Source organism: Aythya ferina (genome assembly GCF_964211825.1).
Source record: "Aythya ferina genome assembly, chromosome: 2".
NCBI lineage: Eukaryota > Metazoa > Chordata > Aves > Anseriformes > Anatidae > Aythya > Aythya ferina.
Window position 1 is genome coordinate 11,053,398 of NC_140297.1, and position 21,292 is coordinate 11,074,689.

Genomic DNA, 21,292 nt, shown 5'->3' on the forward strand with positions numbered 1-21,292 from the left:
ACATGAGAAAAACAGCTTACTTCTTGGGATCATTCTGTGAATGAGCCTCAAAGGTATGAAGAACTCTTCGAGGTAATGCAGTTTACAGAAAGAAGACTAACCTGGACAGGATACGTCACTGATGGTCAGCTTTCAGACATTTTAACTTAATAACATAGTGCCTGAAATACAACCCCATTTGCATTGTGTATTTCTCCCTGTGATATTTTACTGGAAAGCTAATTGAATATATAGTTGAATTTTACTTGTACAGTGTATTTTAAACTTTTCAGCAGGAAGTATTTTACTTAATACTATTACAGTCATGTTTCAACATGTGAAAAAAAAAATCAGTGGCTGTAGAAATCTGAACTTAAAAACAAAGTGTCTACTGTTCAAGGTATAGCTTCTGAAAATTCTGCCAAAACAGACAGGTTATGCTATTTACTATGTGCTACAACACCTCAAGAATCATGATTGCTTCATAAGGACACTCCTGTATATAAAGGCTTAATAAATTTATTAGAATTTATTAATTTTATTCCTAGGCACAAATCCCACATACTCAAAGGGCATTTGCAGATGATTACTGAGAGTATACAAATGGTTAAAAAGCACCAGTTAGCCAAAAGCAACCTGCAGAACACCATACTTCTTTTTAAACTGTCTAGTTTAAAGCATGATTTTCCTTAATAGCAATTCCATTTAAATTCCAACATTTTACCTAATTTTATAGTGACATTTTTCCATTTCTTTTTATAGAATTAGCTTTTGCATTTCAGCCTATTTAAAACCAGATGAAATTACAGGAATGGGAACTATGTTGTAAAGTGCTCTTTACTTAGGTGTTAACTAGGAAGTTAATTTATTACTCTACAAATTCTTGTATGACAGCTTTGGACGCAACAAAAAAGAAAAATTGTAATTTGGGAGCTAAGTTGGGAGATTCAAGCTTGAATATATTTTGCATTTCTTTTTAAATTACCACATATAACGTACAGTGGGTCTGTTTTAAGTAGTGTAGCACAGTACCTTCGAATAGCCACAGTGAGAGCTTCCGGTGAACTCGCACAGGGACAAATGACCTCCTGTCTTAGACCTTTACTTTGGAAGACATTGAGAAATGCATCACAGGAAGAAATAGACCCTGGGGTAAGAAAAGAAAAATTAGAGGAGAAAAATAATCTGATTTCTGAAGTGACACTATTCAAATTGAAAACTTACTATTGAATATATAGGGTATTCAGGAGGGAAATAATAGGAAAGACTCACTAGGAAATAAGTCATACCTGATACAACTATACATGTATATATGTGTGTACATTTGTATACACATACAGTATATAAAGATTAATTTTTGAGCATGAAGTCCTTTCACTATGTTTATGTAGAAAAGCCATTAATGCTAGATTTATAATGTGGATTTCCTTTTTAGGATGAGGCATATTAAAGATTTAATTCAGAAACTCAAAGCATTTTAGTATCATGGTATCTTAAACAAGGCAGGGAAACAATTTAGAAAACTAATTGTCATGAAGTGATCCAGATGTGGTTCTCTACAGTAGTGTAAGCATTCCCCCAAAATTCTCAGTTAATTCTGCATGTGAAATCTGCATCTGCATTCTGCATCATTCAGAAGAAATGTTCTCATCCTTTCTATAGCTTAAGTCTATTTACTTCACTTTTTATACATGGCTGTCATGTTAAACAAAACTGGATTTACTGCAACTTACGTTATGTGAAATATCAAGTTTGCTTCAGGATTAGCTAAAGAAAAATATATTTAAAAATCCAAAATTAATTACCGTTTCCATAAATATCAAATAGTTTGCAGTAGACAAACCTTATACTTTGTTAAATATTTTAGCTAAGATGGTTGAAGATTGAAACTTTAGATGCAAGACAGCAAACACTGCTTATTCTCTGCTGGACTGCAGAAGGATTACTTACATGGGTTTGCACCATCAGCCACTATTAGCATACGCAGAGAGGAAAGGTTGATGTCTCTTTGATCTCGATGTGCCACCAGTGCCCAGTGCATGTCTCTAGATTTTACACAGGCAACTTTTGCTGCAATAAGAATGGGAAGATTACTAATGCACCATGTGAAAGCTATATAGCTGTATCAACAATTTGTTCTTTTGATTTTGACTTGCAAGCATACTTTCAAATGGTCTTGTTCCTTACCTTTGTATTGACAGACTTTTTGTATCCATGACAGTGGATTCACTTTCATTAAGGAATATGGAATACTTATAACATGCATCATGTTCATGACACTCTGAAATTAAATAAGATAAATGGGTTTTATACAACAATAATGGGAATTATTTCTATTGTTTTATGGACAGGGGTATCTATGATAGACTCTCTATGCTTGTTTTATTGTTAGTGCTAGCATTTATTGATCCCTGTTTAGGTATCTACATTAAGATGAAATGGAATCACCATTTTCTAATGTTTTAATTAATGATTATGGATTTAGACTTAAGCACTACTGAAAAAAAAAAAACACACAGGTTTTCTTCTTAAGCAATTCACTTTAAATGGAAAAACAACAGAAAGCGTTAAAAAAGATGTGCATCTGCTGGATGAACAATGCCTGCATGTTTGCTGCGTAGGTTAGTATTACCCCCAGGCCTGCTACACTTCAGTACATACGAAGACTCTTTTCTCAATATATCTGCCTAAAAAAGTCCATCTCTATGAAGACTGAAAAAATGCTAGTGGCTAATGGTAGTGGTAAAAAAATATATATTGAAAAGAGAATAGACAGAGAAACTGGAGTCATAGGTTAAGCACGGACTGATTTATTTTATAGAATTAACTTTTTTTTTTTTTTATAATCCTGCTTCAGGTAGGTCAATTCAAGTGTTTTCAACAAGGTTATGAGAAGTTGCAGGATTTTTAGAAAAAAGAAGCTGAGGGAAGCCAATGACAGCAAACAGATCTCCTAGTTTCAGGCAGTCAATTGCTTTAGCAATTTCTCATGGGTTACTACTAAGCAAAACAGCCTGCAAATGAGGTGCTGTATTGCTTCTGTTACCATTCAGAAGCATCTCCTGATAGCAACAAAGCAGCTTGGGTTAAATAACAAATGGTGTATTTAGGTTTAAGTTTTAAGTTTTTTAAGTTTAGGTTTAAGAAAATTGTTCCTGACACAGGTAAGTGTCCCACTGGGTTAGTCGTCCAAATGGTTGTAGAACCACAAATGATAGTTCTCCATTTAGTCTGCCATAAGTTTAGGTACAGGAAAAATACTTACAAGCAAGTCAAGGAAAAAAAATGAACCTCATAGGAAGGTTAATAGCAAAGGAAGGCATAAAAAAGCTCTATTAGATACTGGCTTTCAACATCAACGATAAAAGTTTTTTACCATGAGATATTTATGGACATTAAGACTTATAGGCTGCTCCTTCTTTAGAAGTGTTTTTACTGATGCTAGACGCGGTTTAACATTGAATGGGAGAAGTGTATCAGCTCCCTGGGAAACATAGCATGTATGACCTGTACATCCTGGGACTCCCAAACAGTGACCCTTCAAAACTTGACACTGTTCTTAATCAGCAAATAGCATTCTGTCTTATATCAACTGCAGCAGATCCTTTGGAAGCAGTTTTTAAAGCAGAAATTGTCTCCTATGTCAATTGACGAAGACAATCAAACAGCAAGGAGACAATTTATGCAACTTAAAGTATCAGAAATGCTTTACTGTTAGCCAAAGCCCTTGGTGGTGGAAGTTTTGATAGAGAAGCTAGTCAGTAGCCATATAGCTATGCCATTGGACCATATTCTTCCACAGGCAAGTAGTAATGCTTTTCATTTGTTTCTCCTACAAAGTCTGATCTCAGAAACGTGCACCTGTAAGATCAGGATGAGGTAGTACAAATGGTTCCAGAGTACTTGATATGAGGAATAAAAACTCTGACATCTTCACCGTACTCATTCAGGGGAAGAGCACTAGCAGAGGATTGTGGGTTTAAGTCATACATTTTTTGCTTTCCAAGCAGAAAAAATATATTAGAAGAAACTGTAGGACATCTCAGTTTGTGATAGTAATAAGCATATTAGGTTAGTTTATTTTCAAATATTCACACAAAATAAAAACCATACTTACCGTAAGAATCCCATGCCATAAACCAACATCCTTCTTGAAATCTAATACATTCACAATTGTTTCAGCTGTCCAATAAAAACAAAACAGAGTTTATGTTTTAGAACATGGCATTGACTCAAGGCAAACCCACTCAAAGGAAGGAAATAGAGTAAGCTTCAGTGTAACATGACTGATGACCTCAAAGCTTAACTTTCATAGTAAGTCTCCAGTGCAGGATTTGTTTTGGCTAGGACATTATTTGTCTTCTCTTTGGTACCTCTTAGAAAGATATTTTAAAAGTGTTTTTTCGAAAATCGGTGAAAAAAAAAAACACTATTTTTTAATCTAGAAGCTTTTAACACAGATCTATGTAAAACATAAGACAGAAGCACAAGGTGAGAAATAAATTCACACAAAAATTCACACTTGATTTTAAGGATGTAACAAGGGAAGTGTACTCCATACCTTCTGTGTATCCACATGCCTGGGTCAGAGCTTGGCAGTGCGTCAGCAGCGCAATCCTTGTCACAGTCACCCCAAGCACACTTCCATCTTTACATGTTTTGTACTACAGAGAATCAAGCAGAGAAAGCCCAAATGCAATGGATGCCCTATTTCCGTTATTTAATAGTTTACAGTGTTTCCTATGTAGGTGAATGCTGGACACGTTCAATGACGATTTTAAGAAGGCAGCAGTACTGAGAAGATTGGGAAGCTTTTTTAAGATGGGATGTCCCTTCTTGGCTGAAGCTTCTCAGGCTCAATAACAGAAATCCATCTCTTGTTTAAATACTGGCATTGTGGAAAAAATAATTCTAAGAATGCTGACCATGTTAACAACTAAAGGGCTGGCTAGATTTAGCAGAGAATAACCTATCTCAGTCTGCTCAGTGTTCACATTAGATTTTATAGGTCAACTAGTAAATCTGAACTTCTCCATTCTGTGTCATGTAAGGCATGGGATGAGCTGATTGTAGAACCACTGCTGGGTGCTGTTATGATAATCTGTATGAATACACCCTGAAAGACACAAGCTCTTTGACTGCAAGAATATGAGAGTCATGAGAAAATAGAATAAAAAAGCGGTAGGAGATCACTGCTGATGATCATGGTAATTTTTGCAATTTTATGCAAGAGTTTGAAAATTATCAGTGGCAATTAAAGTAAATTAAACATTTATCTTTCTCCATGATGAAGATAATCAGCAAGATTGAAAATGGAGTTATTTCTGTTCTCTAGCCCAGTGTTCTGACTGTGCAAATACAGGAAATATCTTTGCTCCATTCACTTGAACTTTTTCCCTTTGAATAATCATTTAAATTCAGTACTACCATCACTGAATTCAAGGCATTTGTGTCTACATAGAAGTGGGAGGAAAAAAAAGGAAAAATAATAAAAGAGAAAAATTAAACCTAACAGCATTGCTAATTTTCCCTTCCTGATGCTGGTCTTTTGGGGGTAGTGTGACTCACAAAGCAGTAAGTGACAGACAAGCTTTTGAACAAGAAGTTCTTTCTCTTTCAAAGGGTCTAAAGGCTGTGATATGAGAACGGGAGCTTCATTGTCAAACTTGCTGTCGATCCATCTCAAGGCTAGTGGGCAAGCCCACACTGTGAATGAGACCTAGTTTGGTCAAGGCAAATTTAATGTAGTATTACTGCAGCAATGTAGATGACTTAAAACCATCAATGTTAGAAACCCCCAAAATACAATTTAACATTCCATTATTTTTTCTGAAATCAATATACAGTATAATTATTAGAAAATATTACTTCTTAATAAGCTAAAACAGGATGTTCTTTGCTTCTGTGAGCAGCAAATGAATAATTATGTTTACCTAATCCAGAAGTGCCACATGCAATGATTCAAAGAGAAGATGCATCTTTATTAACTCACCTCAATGTAAGCAGTGTCATTGTTTGCATCCTTGATATGTGGGAACCAGTCACGAGGAGGCTTGGAGAGATGTTTAGACTCAGTGACAAACCACAGCAGCTTTGGCCAGCCTGAGATACAGTGACAAAGAAAAGAAAGCTTTAGTTGAGCTTCTGCCGGATAAGACATGACAAAATTCTTCTCTGCCAAAGTTTTTTCCCAAATGCCTGTGTCACCATTATCTAAACATCGCTGCTTCTAAACCTCAGCGTAGCGTGAGAAAAAAGATTTTCCAAAACTACCTTGTGAACACAGCTATCAAGTAGTGAGGCCTTCTCAGCCAATCCCTGAAGAAATGGCTGTGCAGTTTAAGCTGTTATTGACCCAAATAGTTCATTACCACACTCCTATCAGAGGTTACCGTCCTCTTTCCTCTTAGTATTCAGTCCTATACCTCTTAGCTATAGGACTGAATCATCTGAAGGCCAAAATCTGTTGGCTTAACATAGTTTGCAAGTGAAGACAACTTCAGTAGCCCAGCTGAGCTGGCTGTGAAGCAGATTGCACCCTTTGGCAGCTGGAAATGGGGAGCAGCAATGTCTAACAGTGACCCATGAATACACAGCTGGGGCAACAGCATCCTGACAGCTCCTGAGGCACCTGTTCTCTGTTCTGTCAGGGTTCTTGAGACCCCTCAGTTGAATCTAACATTTAATCTTACCCACTACAAGTAAACAAATACTACGACTAGTGTCATGGTAAATTATGTGTGTGAAATCCACCATAACCAAGGGTCAGCTTACCTTTAAACTGTGGTATCTCCCCTGTGGGGCTCTTAGGCAGTCCTTTATGGCATGCATCACTAGTCAAGGCCACAGTAACTCCACAGCTTCCAAGCAAAAAGCCTATTTGTTGACTTCCTGCATCCTGATAGACATCAAAATAAAAGCAATACATAATGTTGGTTAGAAGTGACTACACACAACAAAAATATTTTCATCCTTTGGCATATTATCTTGAGAGGAATGCAGCCTCTTTCCTTGAAGCAACTTAACTGATTAGCAAAATTGATTTGTAAAATCACACAGGAATTCCACAACCTAGATATTTTCTCATCTGTAACAACATAAATTATACAGAGAACTGAAGTTATCAGTTGGTGTCTGCTCTCTCAGCTCTTCAGAAATGATGAGAGCTTGGAAGGAGTGGCTGATACACCCAAGGGTTGTGCTGCCACTCTGAGGGACCATGACATGCTGGTAGGAACTTGTTAAAACTAGTAAAAACTGCGAAGTTGTGCACTTAGGAAGGAACAAGCCCAGGCACCTGTATGTGCTGGGTGGGCATCCAGCTGGAAAAGCAGATTTGTTGCAAAGGACCTGGGGGTCCTGGTGGATCCCAAGTTGAGTATAAGTCATCAACGTGTCCTTGTGACAAAGAAAGCTTAACGGTATTCTCGGCTGCATTAGTCAATGTATCACCAGTAGATTGAGGTAAGTTATCCTTCCTCTCTACTCAGCACTGATGAGGCTACACCTGGAGTACTTTGCATTTCTGGGCCCACCAGTACAAGAGAGGCATGGACACACTGGAGAGAATCCAATGAAGGGCCACAAAGATGATGCAAGGAACACTTTTTCACTGTGAGGCTACCTAAGCACTAAAGCTGTTTGCCCAGAGAGGTGGTGGAGTCACCATCTTTGAAGATATTCAAAAGTCATGTGGGTAATCTCCTCCAGGTGTCCCTGCTTAAGAAGGTGGGTTGGACAAGTTGACATCCCGATGTCCCTTCTAGCCTCCAGCATTCTGCAATTCTGTGGTTCTGTGATGATTCTAGGAAATAATATGGGTTATAGATGCTCCCTCTTGGAGAATGCTTTCAACTTTTGAGATGTTATGGTGGACATACAGTGGCGACAGTATCACTGTTTATGCTGATCTAATCTGATTTGTCGATAAGCATTTCATTAAGTAGTTGTGCACATAGTTCAGGAGCACTACAGATAGTCAAGTGCCCATTAAAGAAAGCACACTACATTTTACTGTCATCAAGAGGAAATGGGTATTGAGGCTAAAAAGTCATGTAATGATTTGCAAGTCTAGGCCATAGCTGTTCCTTGAGAGCTGCTGTGCTTCCACAGCAGTATGTCGGCTTTACTTATAGTGTCTTGTCATGATTCTTTCATGAACTTTACATCTATCCATTAGGCTCTTCAGCAGAGAAAAGCCCTGGACATAAATACACACAGAAGAACTAACCCTTTCTTCCCACTATGAGTCTAGAGAAAATAGCCTACTGAGTCTTAAAAAATCAAATTAAAATATCTTTCAAATCAACCATAAAGCATACTTAACCATGGGAGCAACCAGAAACACAGAACAGTTGCCTTAATGTATCGATTTATTCAAAGCAAAACTGCATGATGAGCCTGAAAGCTTATCTGACTACTTTTAATGCAATTTTTTTTGTAGTCAAATAAAGCAATTTAAAGTGGAGAAGCAAGGAAATCAGAGGAAAAACAAAAGCTAATCTGTTTTCCATAGCAGCTCAAAATAGGCATATAGCACCAATTATCAGAACTTCGACAGCTGACTAAACAATGAGGGACGATAACCTGGTCTATCAAAACCACGCTATGTAACCCCTTCAATCCATTATTACTGCATCTGCTTTTGCTCTCTGCAGTATTACCAGAATGAATGGAAAACCAGGAAAAATTAGTAAGGTACTTTTTCAGGAAAGCTTTTTAGAGTTAAGCCTGTTCATTGTCTTTTCCGATAAAAATCTAGACAAGGGCAGTAGCCTTTGAACAACGGAGACTAAGGCTGGTATCCATCAACAACATTTTGGGAAATGTGTTGATCTCACAGTGCCTTCACCACAAAGAGAAAAAACAGCATTATTGTTCTCAGTACAAGCACTTAGCCTGATCAGATAGTGATTCCATGTGAGGATGAGACCTGGCTGCACTCCCGTAGCCTTATCAGAGGGATGTGTGGGTGCCTGGACACTGCGGGAGCAGTGGGTCTTCCTCATGGGCCCTCATAAGGAACAGCAGGAAGATGAGGACTGGAGTGCTCCAGAAGACAACGTCACTTCTTGGGCAAGACATAACCCCTGAGATGTGCTACTCTGCCATATACAACAGAGGGACACCAGTTTCTTAAAATATCCTATGTATACTTCCATTACCCCCAATTTCCCACTAACTATCAATTTTCTTTAAACAGAATTGAACATAATTTTCACAATCAAATGCAGGAGCTACATCACTCTGCATTTTAAATTAAAGTCAAAATCTTGTTTTAAGTTTATGCCCTATAAAAGACTGCTAGCAAACTTTCACCACTGTACCAAGAAAATGCATGCTCTCAAGTACTAGATCTCATTTAATGCAAGACCTTGCAAGAAACTAACTTAATAAATTCTATTTAGAAACCTGACACATATAAACCAGTACAAACTGTGGACCTTAGAGCATCAGCATATCACAGCCCTGGAGGATGCATCATTTAAGAAGTGATCTGCCAAGCTCTTCTCATAGCAAAACAAAACAACAGGAAAAGGAAATTTATATCAGCGGTTCAGGATTTCTAGATAACACAAGGAATAATGACTGTGCTTCCACTTGGTGCCACACCAATTCTTTTGGAGCACGTCCACTTAAAAATTATTCATTCATTTGCAGCACACCACGCACAAGCTTGAAGAATAGCGTATAGATTACCTAACATAATCTACCCACACATCATAGACTCTTATAACAGACTTAATTTTAGGTCAGGACAACCACATTTCAAATTGTGTTAAAACCTTCAACCCATTGTTTTTTTCTGTACAGTTATTTCCTTCATTTGAAAGGACAAACTGGTTAAGCAATTACGTGATGCACCTCTACCACAGGAGAGAAGGAAAAAAAAATCCTCAGTTATAGACAATAGCCAGGGTGGTTTTCAGATTTTCGTTTTCTATGATGTGTCTTTGGTTTCCCCAGTAAATCCTGCCTTGCAAGACAAACGTAACTCAAGATGCTGCAGGAGAGGTAAACGATAGATGATGTTCTCAATAGCTACAGGAACTCCAGTTGAGGATCACACAGCATGAACACTCTGAAGCTTTCTGGTGGTCTGCTAGTCTGTGTCAGTTGTTCCCACTTCCAATGTCATTCTCACACCTCCTAACTAATTATCACCGCCTCCTGCCTGCTCCTGGTGGCTTCATCCCAACTTAGAAGCAGCAAGTACTGCAGAGAATAGAGATGGAGAGGGGTGAACATTCCTCTCCCCATGTAGGTGCCCCAGTGATACCTGCTGCTCTGCAGAAGCAACCGTTTCTAACTACCCAAATGGTGGGAGATCTGAAACCATCTCAAGCTCAGAGAAATATCTATCCCACAGACACACTGCAACCTTACCTAAAACACTCAAGTATGCAAATGTGATGGTCTTTGCTGTTCCTCATGCCTCAGAATGACAGACCCAGAGCAGTGAGTGCCTTAGGTAAAATTTGTAAGCTTGAAAAATGAATCACAGAATCCACTAGGTTGGAAAAGGCCTTCAAGATCATCAAGTTCCACCACCAACTTGACCTGCTGAGCCCCAGCACTAAACCATGTCCCTTAGTGCCATGTCCACATGTCTCTTTAATACCTCCAGGCACGGGGACTCCCTCACTTCTGTGGGCAGCCCATTCCAATGCTTGACCACCTTTTCCATGAAGAAATTCTTCCTAATGTCTAGTTTAAACCTCCCCTGGCACAACTTGACGCTGTTTCCTCATATCCCATCACTTGTCACCTGAGAAAAGAGACCAACACCTTCCTCACTGCAACCTTTCAGGTAGTTGTGGAGAGCGATGAGGTCTCCCCTCAGCCTCCTCTTCTCCAGACTAAACAACCCCAGTTCCCTCAGCCACTCCTCATAACTTTTGTTTTCTGGTCTCTTCACCAGCTTCATTGCCCTTCTCTGCACATGCTCAAGCAACTCAATATCCCTCTTGCAGTGAGGTTTGAGTTAAAATACAGTCATTTGTGAGAAGCAGTCAAAGCGTCCATATGGCAAGGAAAAAGACTTCTGACTTTAGGAGTATTGATTCTTTCAGATTTCAGAGACTAGCTATTGAGCTATCGGCATCCCTTCTGAGTAATGTAAAATGAATGTCTCCAATGCTGAAAACTGCTTTGTAAGTAAAAAGAAGAAATCAAATCACCTACTGCTGAAAAACCCCCACAAATGTCTCCCCCCGTAAATAAAAGCACCCTCCTGCACTTAAATGGAATAAATTTTCAAGACAAACTGTTTTGTCAGCAGCATTATTTGCTATTTTGGTAGTTTATGCTAATCTGCTACTTTGACAAACCCTTACTTGCCACAGACAATTTATTTTGCTAAATTTTGTTGGGTTGGAAAAAAACCTCAGGGATCCAGCAGAGACTGGGTGAAACAACTGAACCAATGCAGTCCCAAGCGCAGACAGGGAGAGACTCTCCATCATTGCTCATCGTCAGAAGCCTCCACAATTCACAGTTTGAAATGACAAGTAATACAGGTGGAAGGCAAAAGATACAGCTGAGGTATTGTAGCATGAGGTTTGAGATGAAATGCTGACTTTGGAACTATCATTTTACATTTCTTGAAGGCATGGCACTTGCTGAAGTATGAAAAATGAGGTCTGCATAGCTTTAGACAATGTCTGCACACACCTAGAGAGATCAATCTTGCAGATGAAGCGAGCCAGAAATCCTCTCTGCTGTAGGTAGCCATCGAAGGTTCTCTAAAGACTTTTATTAAAGGTTCCCTAAAGGTTTTCACCACTACCTGGAGGCAAATTGTCTTCATCCTGCTGCAGAGAGTGATAATTCATTGTCAGGATAAAAAATCCCACGTGTGGCTGCATTTCAGCATGCTGTTAATGTCATTTTTGTAATGCTTTGTGAGAGTATCTGTGTGAAGGAAAACAATTATGTTCCCTTCTCTGTGAGTGGGAGTGCATAGTCTTCCACCTAATATGGAAGGAAGGAAGAGACAGCCAGTGCAAAGGTTGGGCTGGTAAAGGTTACTCCTGTCCACTTCAAGTCCCAGACTGGTTTCAAAGTGAGAATTATGTAGCAATACCTTGCAAAATGAACTAATTTTTTTTTTTTTGGTTGTTGTTACAATGCTTATTCGAGCTCTGTTTGCCTTTACTCTAACAAACATTTTCTGTGAGAGAACAAACAGGGCAACCATCAGACACAAAACCCAAGCACCGGTACCTTTAAAACAAAAGTGAAAAGGGATCAAGGAAACCCTCCATTTTAAAAATACAAAGATCTTAATAAAAATAGTCAAAACACAAAGCAGATGCAATTTTCATGATCAGCTTTATGAGGCAGAAATCAGCTGTCTCATCAGAGAGAGCTTTGGTATCTGGTTGTAATTTTCATGTGAAACATGGAACTGTGAGCAGTCTGAATGTCCAAAAGTCTTAATGAAAGCAGGACAAGAGTTATTTTTGGCAGGGAACACTGGACGAAACGCGATATTCTCTGTAGGAAACTACTTTTTCCTAAACCTGAAAACATAAAAACAAAATGTAGACTGTAAGGGACCTGAGGTTGACGGCGACCAGCTGAGCAAAGACCTCTGCCCAGTGCCTGCAGAGGGGAGGGTGGGCACGGTGCCCATGCGGGCCCAGCTGTGTGTGCCAGGGGTTCAGCAGGGCTGAGGCTGGAAGGCTGTGCCACCGAAAAGAAAATCTATGGCATTTTATGCATGTTTTAGATCCAGCAAAGAAAGTTCATTGTCAAAAGCTGTTCAGAATGATGTCAATTCCCAGCGTTGCTGGAACTCGGTGCATATGTTGCAGTGTATCAGGTACAGCACAATAATGAGGAAAGCGGGGAGGAAACAGGGCTCGTTTTACCTCAAGCTCTGAAGATGTCTGAATACTAGAAAAAATGTCGAGGTGTATTTCCTTTGGAATACAATTCTGCTTTCAAATGGCAGAAAAGACTGGGACAACTTCTCTGTTTTTTAAAGATGTATCTCTCTGGCTACCGTTAAAGCTTTAATAACCTAACTTTTCAGGATTTAATAAAAAGAGCTCCTGGAAAACAGTTTTTACCCTCAACAAAACATCTATTTGATATTTTTTTCATGTGTCCAGGAGTGGGTATCTCTGAACTCACTATAGAAACACACAAGCATATTTTAAAATCACATTGTCAAAGCTAGCTTCTGGAAAAGTACAGAAACACTTCCAAGAAGCACACGTAGCATTAAGTCTAACAGGCTTAATAATGATTGAGAAATAGTTTATATGCTTTCATGTCATATTCTGTTACAAATGTTCACCTCCTATGACAAGAAAGCCATAAAGAGCTATGTGGGATCACTGTTCACATATTCACAGAAAGCGATTGAGCGTAACTACGAAAGTGCTTGGAGGACAAAAATGTTATTTTGAGATTCAAACAGATTAGCTCCCCTGACTGCATCAGAGCAATATCATAACAACTTTCACGGTGCCCATCAAATGGAAAAAAAATAACCTGCAAACTCTGAAGAAAAAGAAAGCAAAAACATATTTTAAAATCTTTTCATATGGGGAATAGTAAGCCGCTATTTGAACTGGAACTTGAAACGTCAAAAATCCTGTATCTGCTACTTTGATGGCACCTTCTGTGATACCTGGTTTGCAATTCACATCGCATCACATATACAATGCGCCAATGCAGAATACTCCAGCTTCTGGTAACATTAACCGAAGTGGCAGTTCTGGAGGCAGAGATGTGGCATACAACACACTAAAAAGGGACTCATACTTATTTACTGATTTTGGAAAGCATAAAGAAATTTGGGCAGAGGGACTACTGTGAAAAAACACAGCCCTTAATCCAAGGGTTGAGGATTAGTTACAAAAAATTTTGGAAGTGATCATGATACAGACATTTCAGTGGCATTAATGGAAGAAAAGATGAAAAAAACATGTTGTTTATTCTATAGCTGCAATGACTGTAGAACCCCTGACTGCTTCTTCTAGAACAAAAAATCAGTTTTGATGTTTAAAAAAAAAAAAAAAAAGCTTGAGATTTCAGTTTTTCATTTTAGATCTGATTTTCCCAGCCCAAAAAGCAAAAAACCATGCTGACACAAATGCCCACTCCCAGGTCCTTGCTGAACACCCAAAAGTCTTGTGAGAAAGCAAAAGTGAAGAACCCTGCACAGAATCCAGTGAACCCATCCCAACTGCCATGCCAGACAGGTCTCTGTAAGTCCTCTGGGGAAGTAAAACTAATTCTAGGTACTTTGTCAAGACAAAGATGAGATACAAAGCACGACGAGATGGACCATCACCTAATGGACCAACCAGAAAATAATTCTGTCAAAATCTAAAAAAAAAAGTACACTCGTGATACAAAGAGCAGGAAATACACACCAAATGTATGGGCTGCTAAAACAGAAGCCTTCACTTCCACACATGCATAGATGACTGCAGAGTAATAGATGAGCCTGGCTACCTGGCTGCAAGTATCACTGTTCAGTTTTAAACTGCCAGGCACAATTGGCACAGAGCTGTGAAAAACTCTTCCTTATGAAAACACAGAACAGTATTAAGGCTGCTAACACAAGTTTTTAATACTAAAAATGTGCTGATGAATACTAAATATGTGCTCACGAACTCCCTGAAACAGTTCATCCTGTATCAAGTTGTTATTCTGTAAGTCTGTATGCGCCCATAATATAATTGTTGGTCTATTTGTTAGTTCACATCTCTCTCTTCCAAAACTCAAGCCAAAAAAGGTATGCTGCCAGAATTTACTGAAGCGTGAAGAAAAGAGAACAAATAATGGTAAAGCATAAAAGAACAGCCTAGGCCATTGTGAGATGACACAAATGACATCTTCCCACGGATGCCAGAAGCAATCCGCTGCCATTTGACCAAGCAGAGGTATTCCTTCTGGGACTACTCAGAACATGATTTTCATCTCATTGCTTCCACTCCAGTTCCTTCTCCATATAAACAAATGCAGAAATATTTGCAATAGTATACGCTGTGAGATTGCATAGTTTTATTTATAGATCATAGATCATGTTGCTTTTTTAATTATACTGCTGACATCTCTGTTATTGTTTTATCGGTGCAATATTTAAACATTAGGGAATGATCTTGGCAACAGTTAAACAGTCTGAGCCTGTAGTTATTGCCTTATATAAATATATATATATATGCATGTGTAAGTGTATATTTTTATATATATACATACGCACACATAAAAAAAAAATCAAGGTTCAGCCAAATTAGGGTAAGTTATTAACCTGATATAGGGTATTTACTTGGACAGCTGGATTTTATAGCTTACTGGATGGATATGGTATCACATGTTCTAAAATAAATCTGATTTATACCTATCCATACACTTTAACATGCAATTAAACCTTGGACAATAAGCAACGGGGGAAGACATAACAGATATTTTTTTTTTTATCCCTGAAGGTCACGTTGCTTCTTTTTTGTAAAATGAAAGTCAAGTTAACTATGTGATGATGTATGTATGATCTTACAATGTATATAGTCTATTTGCCTTATTTTGTTGACACACTTAAAGCAGAAATAATGCATCACTTCATGCAACTACTTCAAACTACCTCAAGGTACTGCACTCACATGTGAAAGCATGGTGATAGCCTGATGCAAATGCAGTACACTTCTACTAAAATCCTGACACTCATTCCAGAGTCAAGTCCACTCCTCAGTGATCTCTAATACAACACTTAACAAACAAACTAGCATGAACTTATTCCCCACAGTGGATTAAAGAACACATGTTGTGTGGACAATTCCAGACCAAATACTTGAAGTAAAGCATTATTAGTGCTAGCTAATAACAAAGGAATTATATAACGGGACATTTGGGAGAACCTTAGAGTAAGCATTGCTGCCAGCCATGCTAAAATGAAGGGGATATGACAAAAAGAGCTTGGAATGGATAAATATGTTTCATTATATTTAAAGCCTCAAAGGTATGCATCCTCAGAAAAAATGCATGTTCAGCAGCATCAGTGCAACCTTCCCAGCTGTGGCTCTCCAGTACCACTGAGCCCCCTCCCCTCACTGCCCCCAAGTATCTCCTCAATCTGAAACTGCTATACCTGTCTACTAAGATTTTCCCAGAAACCAGTGGTGGAAACTGAACCAACACTGCATGTGACATGTTTTTGATTAGCCATGATCAGTTTCAGCTATGAACGTATGCTCTGCGGCAAGAATTCACAAACTGGTTTTGCTCAATGTCCATCCTTAGCAGAGATGACAGTGGCGATGGAAGCTTCAGGATACAACTGCACGCATAAACACAGGAGAAGGCATTTCCCTAACTGCTTTGAAGTAGCACACAAAGCAGTAGTGGCATTATAACATAGCTTTGGTTGCAGGGACAGGTGGAAAATCAGCAGTTGCTGCCAATGATTCCTTGTCAACGGCCAACATCAGAATGCTTTGAGAGGCTATGAAGATAATCCATCTTGGGCTGGCAAGGCTGTTCTCTTGCAAAATTTTCCTCTCCTTTCCCAGGCAGACCTGTATTTGCTGAAACTGCAAGCACATCTTGAGATTTGCCGTCACAGAAAAGCAGGAACTATATATAACTCACCACACAGCACTATCTTTGTATCTGTAGATTCAGAGCTAGTTAACCACAAATGTACTCAGAAGTTAGTTCAGTTGTGATTCATTCTGACATAAGTTTTAAAAGGCAGTATAGAGAAGAAATTCTGTTCCCTACCTTTCTTGTAAGTGGCACTTCAATAGGGACGGGGACAACTTCTGCAAGCAGGCAGCCATAAAATGCCACCATGAAAGCAGCAGGATCATTGTTAGGGAACACGAGTGTTACCTGAAACAGAGACATACGTTAAAGATTTTCTGAAATGCATGTTTTATTACAGGTTTCAACTAACAATAGCTGGAGTTTCTATGCTTCTTTTGGGAGAAAGGTGATTACAGAAACATTTCTACAATAATTACTCAAATACCTAAAGAAAGATGAATGAGGAATCAGAAGGAATTTATTCTGATACACGTTCCTTTTGTGAACATTTTCACTTAGGTTGTAGTTAAATATTTTCATGCTGCATTGTTTCCCACATTGACAATACCTTTCATCTGATTTTCAACTTACTGATTGCTTTGCAGATATTAAAGAACCAAACAAATGGAACTAATAGAATTTTACATTTTAATTTAGTATTTGCTTGATGTTACTGAAAACAAAGTGGATCTGTGACCAGGTCAGATTACGCAGCCTTACTGTGTCATTATGTCAATCATTAGCAATTATGTGTTAAGGCATGTGCTATGAGGAGAGGTCTGGGACATTTGCTTTGTCTAGTTTGGAGAAAAGGAGGCTAAAGCAACCTCATTGCTCTCTACAATTTCCTGAAGAGGGGAAGCAGAAAGGGAGGTGCCGGTTTCTTCTCCCTGGGAAATGATGACAGGATGTGTGGGAACAGCACAAACCTGCACCAGGAGAGGTTCAGACTGAACATTGGGAAAAAAATATTTGCCAAGAGAGTGGTCCAACACTGGAACGGGCTTCCTGGAGGGGTGGTTAATGCCCCAAGCCTGTCAGTGTTCAAGAGGTGTTTGCTCTCATTAATATGCTTTAACTTTGGTTAGCCCTGAAGTGGTCAGTCAGTTGGACAAATGATCTTTGTAGGTCCCCTCCAACTGAACTATTCTATTTCTATTCAATTCAATTCGATTTAATTCTAAGTCTGGACTTGCTAAACTTCACAGCTTTCGGGCTAGGGAATTATTTAGATTAAAGAATGTCAAGAAAAGATAAGACATTATAGAAAATCACCTGTATGCTCATGAGGTGCCTTTCATCCCCAGATGTGCCGAACTGGGCAGCTTACACCTATGGGTGCTGCAATCTCTTTAGATCATCCAGGGACAAAACAGAAGGATGAATGAGATTGCATGATCTAACTGAGGATCCAGCAACCTAGAGAGCCCACAGCTCTCCTTGCCATCAATTAGTGGTTAGAGACCTCAAGGGATGGATCCTGTCTATATTTTTATTTTCATTCACTCAGATGCATTTTCTCAACTCATGTCTTAAGCAGCTGCAATGGAGCTGGTAACTATACCTCCCGGGGCTGACAGAAGTGGCATGCAAGAGGTGTTCCACGTGACTTCTAACTTAACTCCGTTGGGTTTGCACACAGGATCAGTGTTCAGCACCTTAAAGTTTGCTGAAAGTACATATTAAGTCTTCAGTTTTGACTGATTTGACATCCATAGGACTTACAAGTTTCAATCTCTTGGAGCAAAACCATCGTGTTTTACACACTTGCCAGGATTCAGTAACTGGAGATTAAAAGTGTTTTCAGTGATTTCATATGGCTTCAAAGATGGTTCCTTTCTACAAATTAAATTGATTTCTTCAAACTAGAAGAAATATAACTTTGTCCAAAGGGTCAAAAATATCTGTTTTTAAGATGAAGACTTAAAACTTTAGGAACTTCATAGAAAAGATACTGATATCATATCTGTATCCTAGCACAAGAAACAATACAACTGCACAAGATGGCTGTGCAGTTTAATGTATATATTTTCTGTACACATACCATAAATATCCACAAGGGAAATGGAATGAAAGGGTTTTTGCTAGGTACACTGCAGGGATAGCAGTTTGCTGAGCCCAGCACAGATCTGAAAGATGTTGAAAGATCCCAAAAGGTACTTTGAGGATTGTTATTTTTTGTGTTGCTCTTTGTTTACATACACACAGTGAAGGTTTAGCTGGGAATCTTTTCAAAGGAGCTGACTGAGGTGAAAAACTCTCACTGAAGTCCAGTGGGGATGAAGCATTAACTTCCCCTTCAAAAGACATTAATCACCAACAGACCCATACCAAATAAACAGATAGCGTGTGTAACAGCAAAAAGGGATAAGGCTGAAGGCAAATGAAATATACAGCGCATTGATGAGAATCTATTTATCTGGTAGATATATTAGAGGGCAAGCTTAATTTACAGGCAGCTGTATGGGATGACATGAGGTTAAATTTCTGAAGATACTATAGTAGCCAAATGTGGTTCTTCGTGAGCTATAATTGTATCAGAACCAGGGACTCACATACAGGCACAATCACTTATTCTTTTGTCTCGGACAAAGAAACTAAAGAGTGATGTCATATGAGTCATGAAAAATAAAGATTGCATTGATAGAATATGCTTTTAAAGGGGGAAAGCCCCTTCCGAGTTGTATATCATATTAACGTAAGTAAACAATTACCCTCCGATTTGGAAAAGATCACAAATATGCACAAATGTATTTCATTTAGCATTTCAAAAGTACCTTTAACTGTTGTCACACAAAATACATTATTTAGAATAAAAAGTCATTTTCAGAGAGGTCAGAAAGCTTTTATATTATTACGACAGGGGGATAACAGCCAGAATAACAGCCTAGAACATCAGTACAGTAACACCTCATCTTCCACAAGAAGCAGCTTTAAATGATCGTGTTTCTGCTACAGAGATGCTAAGCAAGATGTTTTTACAGCACAAGCATACGCTTTCAGCACTCAGCCATAAACATTTGTTTCGCTGTAATCTAGGTGGACTTATTTTAGAAGGACTGCAATTTGTTATGCATGTGTCCTGCACTAGCTAAACTTCCAGCTTTCTGACTGAATTATCCACAAATCTTTTCCTAACGTTAGGAGATGTCAGCGGTTGCTGCAGTAAATTAATGCAAAGATGGGCAGTTAGCAGACAACAGGGAGAGAGAGGCACACACACACTGCCTGTATCTGAACTTTATTCCATTTAGAGCCTTCTGGGTGGATTCTCTTGATGCACACACTTGAACAACTTGCTGCTTCTGCTGTTGCTTAGATACACACTTGTAAATCAAGCAAAAGAGATTCTTCAGATGGCTGAATACCACTGTAGGAAGCAATTTAGATTAAGGATCTAGAGATCTTTTAGTTAAATGCTTTATGATTTATTTCCAAATGAAGCACAGAAAGGACCGTCAGGTTTCTTTTTTTTTTTTTTAATTCATTTTTTTTCTTCTCTGAACCTTTACTGCATGCTCTCATTTTTGAAGACATAAGAAAAGTGTAGTGCATATCAACACATTTTTCACATATGGCACAAAAGGACCAAGTAAACCAGCAGTTTGAGAATTGCTCTCAAACTGGAAGAGGAATCCTTAATTTCACATTCAAACCTCTAATCACAAGGTTATGACTAAAATGTGCATTTCTGACAGATTTGTTCAGGCACCTCCATTCCATGACTTAGAACCAACCTGGAATGGGACCTGTGGAAATTTGGATACACACTCTGGCAGAGAAAAGGGGTAGCATGAAGGCAGCAGACTAGCTCTGTAACCCTTGCCCTCTGTGGATGTTATACATTCACCTAGATCCAGCCTCTGGCAGTAGCTGAATCAGATTGAAGAACAAGGAATGGAAATACTCTCCACATTACCAGTCAGCGTAATTTATTTATTTAACTGGCTGCCAGAATATGCTTAGCTTGTTTGTGTTTGTCCTCCACAATGTTCCTCTTTTTTTTCTACCATCTCAACAACTACAAAGTCATTAGTAAGTACGTTTTACCCACACGACACCTCCAGGCTCTATAAGCAAGTTTTTGCTAAACAGACCGCTGTTCTATGTCCAAAAATCACTTTCCATGGGAACGTTTATTGCTGATGTTGCCACAACTTGAAGTTGCTATTCAGCGAATACTAGCTCAGATTATTTAATGTGCAATTCAAAACATCTGTCTGAGTGATCAGCCCTTTTCTGACTAAAAGGCAGACTTTCCTCCACCCCCAACATTTAACTTCATTAATTTCCCCTGGGCACCCAAATACCTCATTCTCTCTTTGTCAACCCGGGATCTGAATTATTAATAAATAAAAATCATTCAGTTACTCACCCTGTCTCCAGGTCGTACCATTGGTTCTTGTTTTGTGCCTAATTTATGTAGTATATTGTAAGCAACCTTCATACTTCTGGTCCAAAGTTTTCCTATTAACACAAAATTTGTAAAATTAATTTTAAAATTCTGCATGTTTTACAAGATTATTAAAGGGAAAGAATGCCTAAGCAGTAGAAGAAATACTAGGAAAACATACATGAATTTTCCAACTAAATGTGATACCACTGCTGCAACTAAAAGAAATATTTTTAAATACATATCAGATATATCAGATATTTTCTTTGAACTTCAAGACAGCAGCATTTTTAAGCCAAAAAAAAAAAAAAAAAAAAGCTTTCTTCAAGGTAGAAAAAAGTAGCTTTCTTGCTTTGCAGTGAATTGGATCTGGACTCC

General features: G+C 38.6%; 1 protein-coding gene across 8 annotated transcripts in view; it reads right to left on the reverse strand.

Annotated features, from left to right (window-relative positions):
• The window catches only part of DIP2C (disco interacting protein 2 homolog C), a 311,029-nt gene that overhangs the window by 75,087 nt on the left and 214,650 nt on the right, over window positions 1-21,292 (reverse strand). For all 8 annotated transcript variants that reach the window (XM_084511374.1, XM_084511375.1, XM_084511373.1 and 5 more), the window contains 9 exons: window positions 20,897-20,988; window positions 16,717-16,827; window positions 6,754-6,877; window positions 5,972-6,081; window positions 4,541-4,643; window positions 4,097-4,161; window positions 2,167-2,260; window positions 1,930-2,049; window positions 1,012-1,126 (listed from right to left, as the gene is read on the reverse strand). In XM_084511374.1, the coding sequence (XP_084367500.1) occupies window positions 1,012-1,126; window positions 1,930-2,049; window positions 2,167-2,260; window positions 4,097-4,161; window positions 4,541-4,643; window positions 5,972-6,081; window positions 6,754-6,877; window positions 16,717-16,827; window positions 20,897-20,988 (934 nt within the window). The remainder of the gene's footprint in view (window positions 1-1,011; window positions 1,127-1,929; window positions 2,050-2,166; window positions 2,261-4,096; window positions 4,162-4,540; window positions 4,644-5,971; window positions 6,082-6,753; window positions 6,878-16,716; window positions 16,828-20,896; window positions 20,989-21,292) is intronic.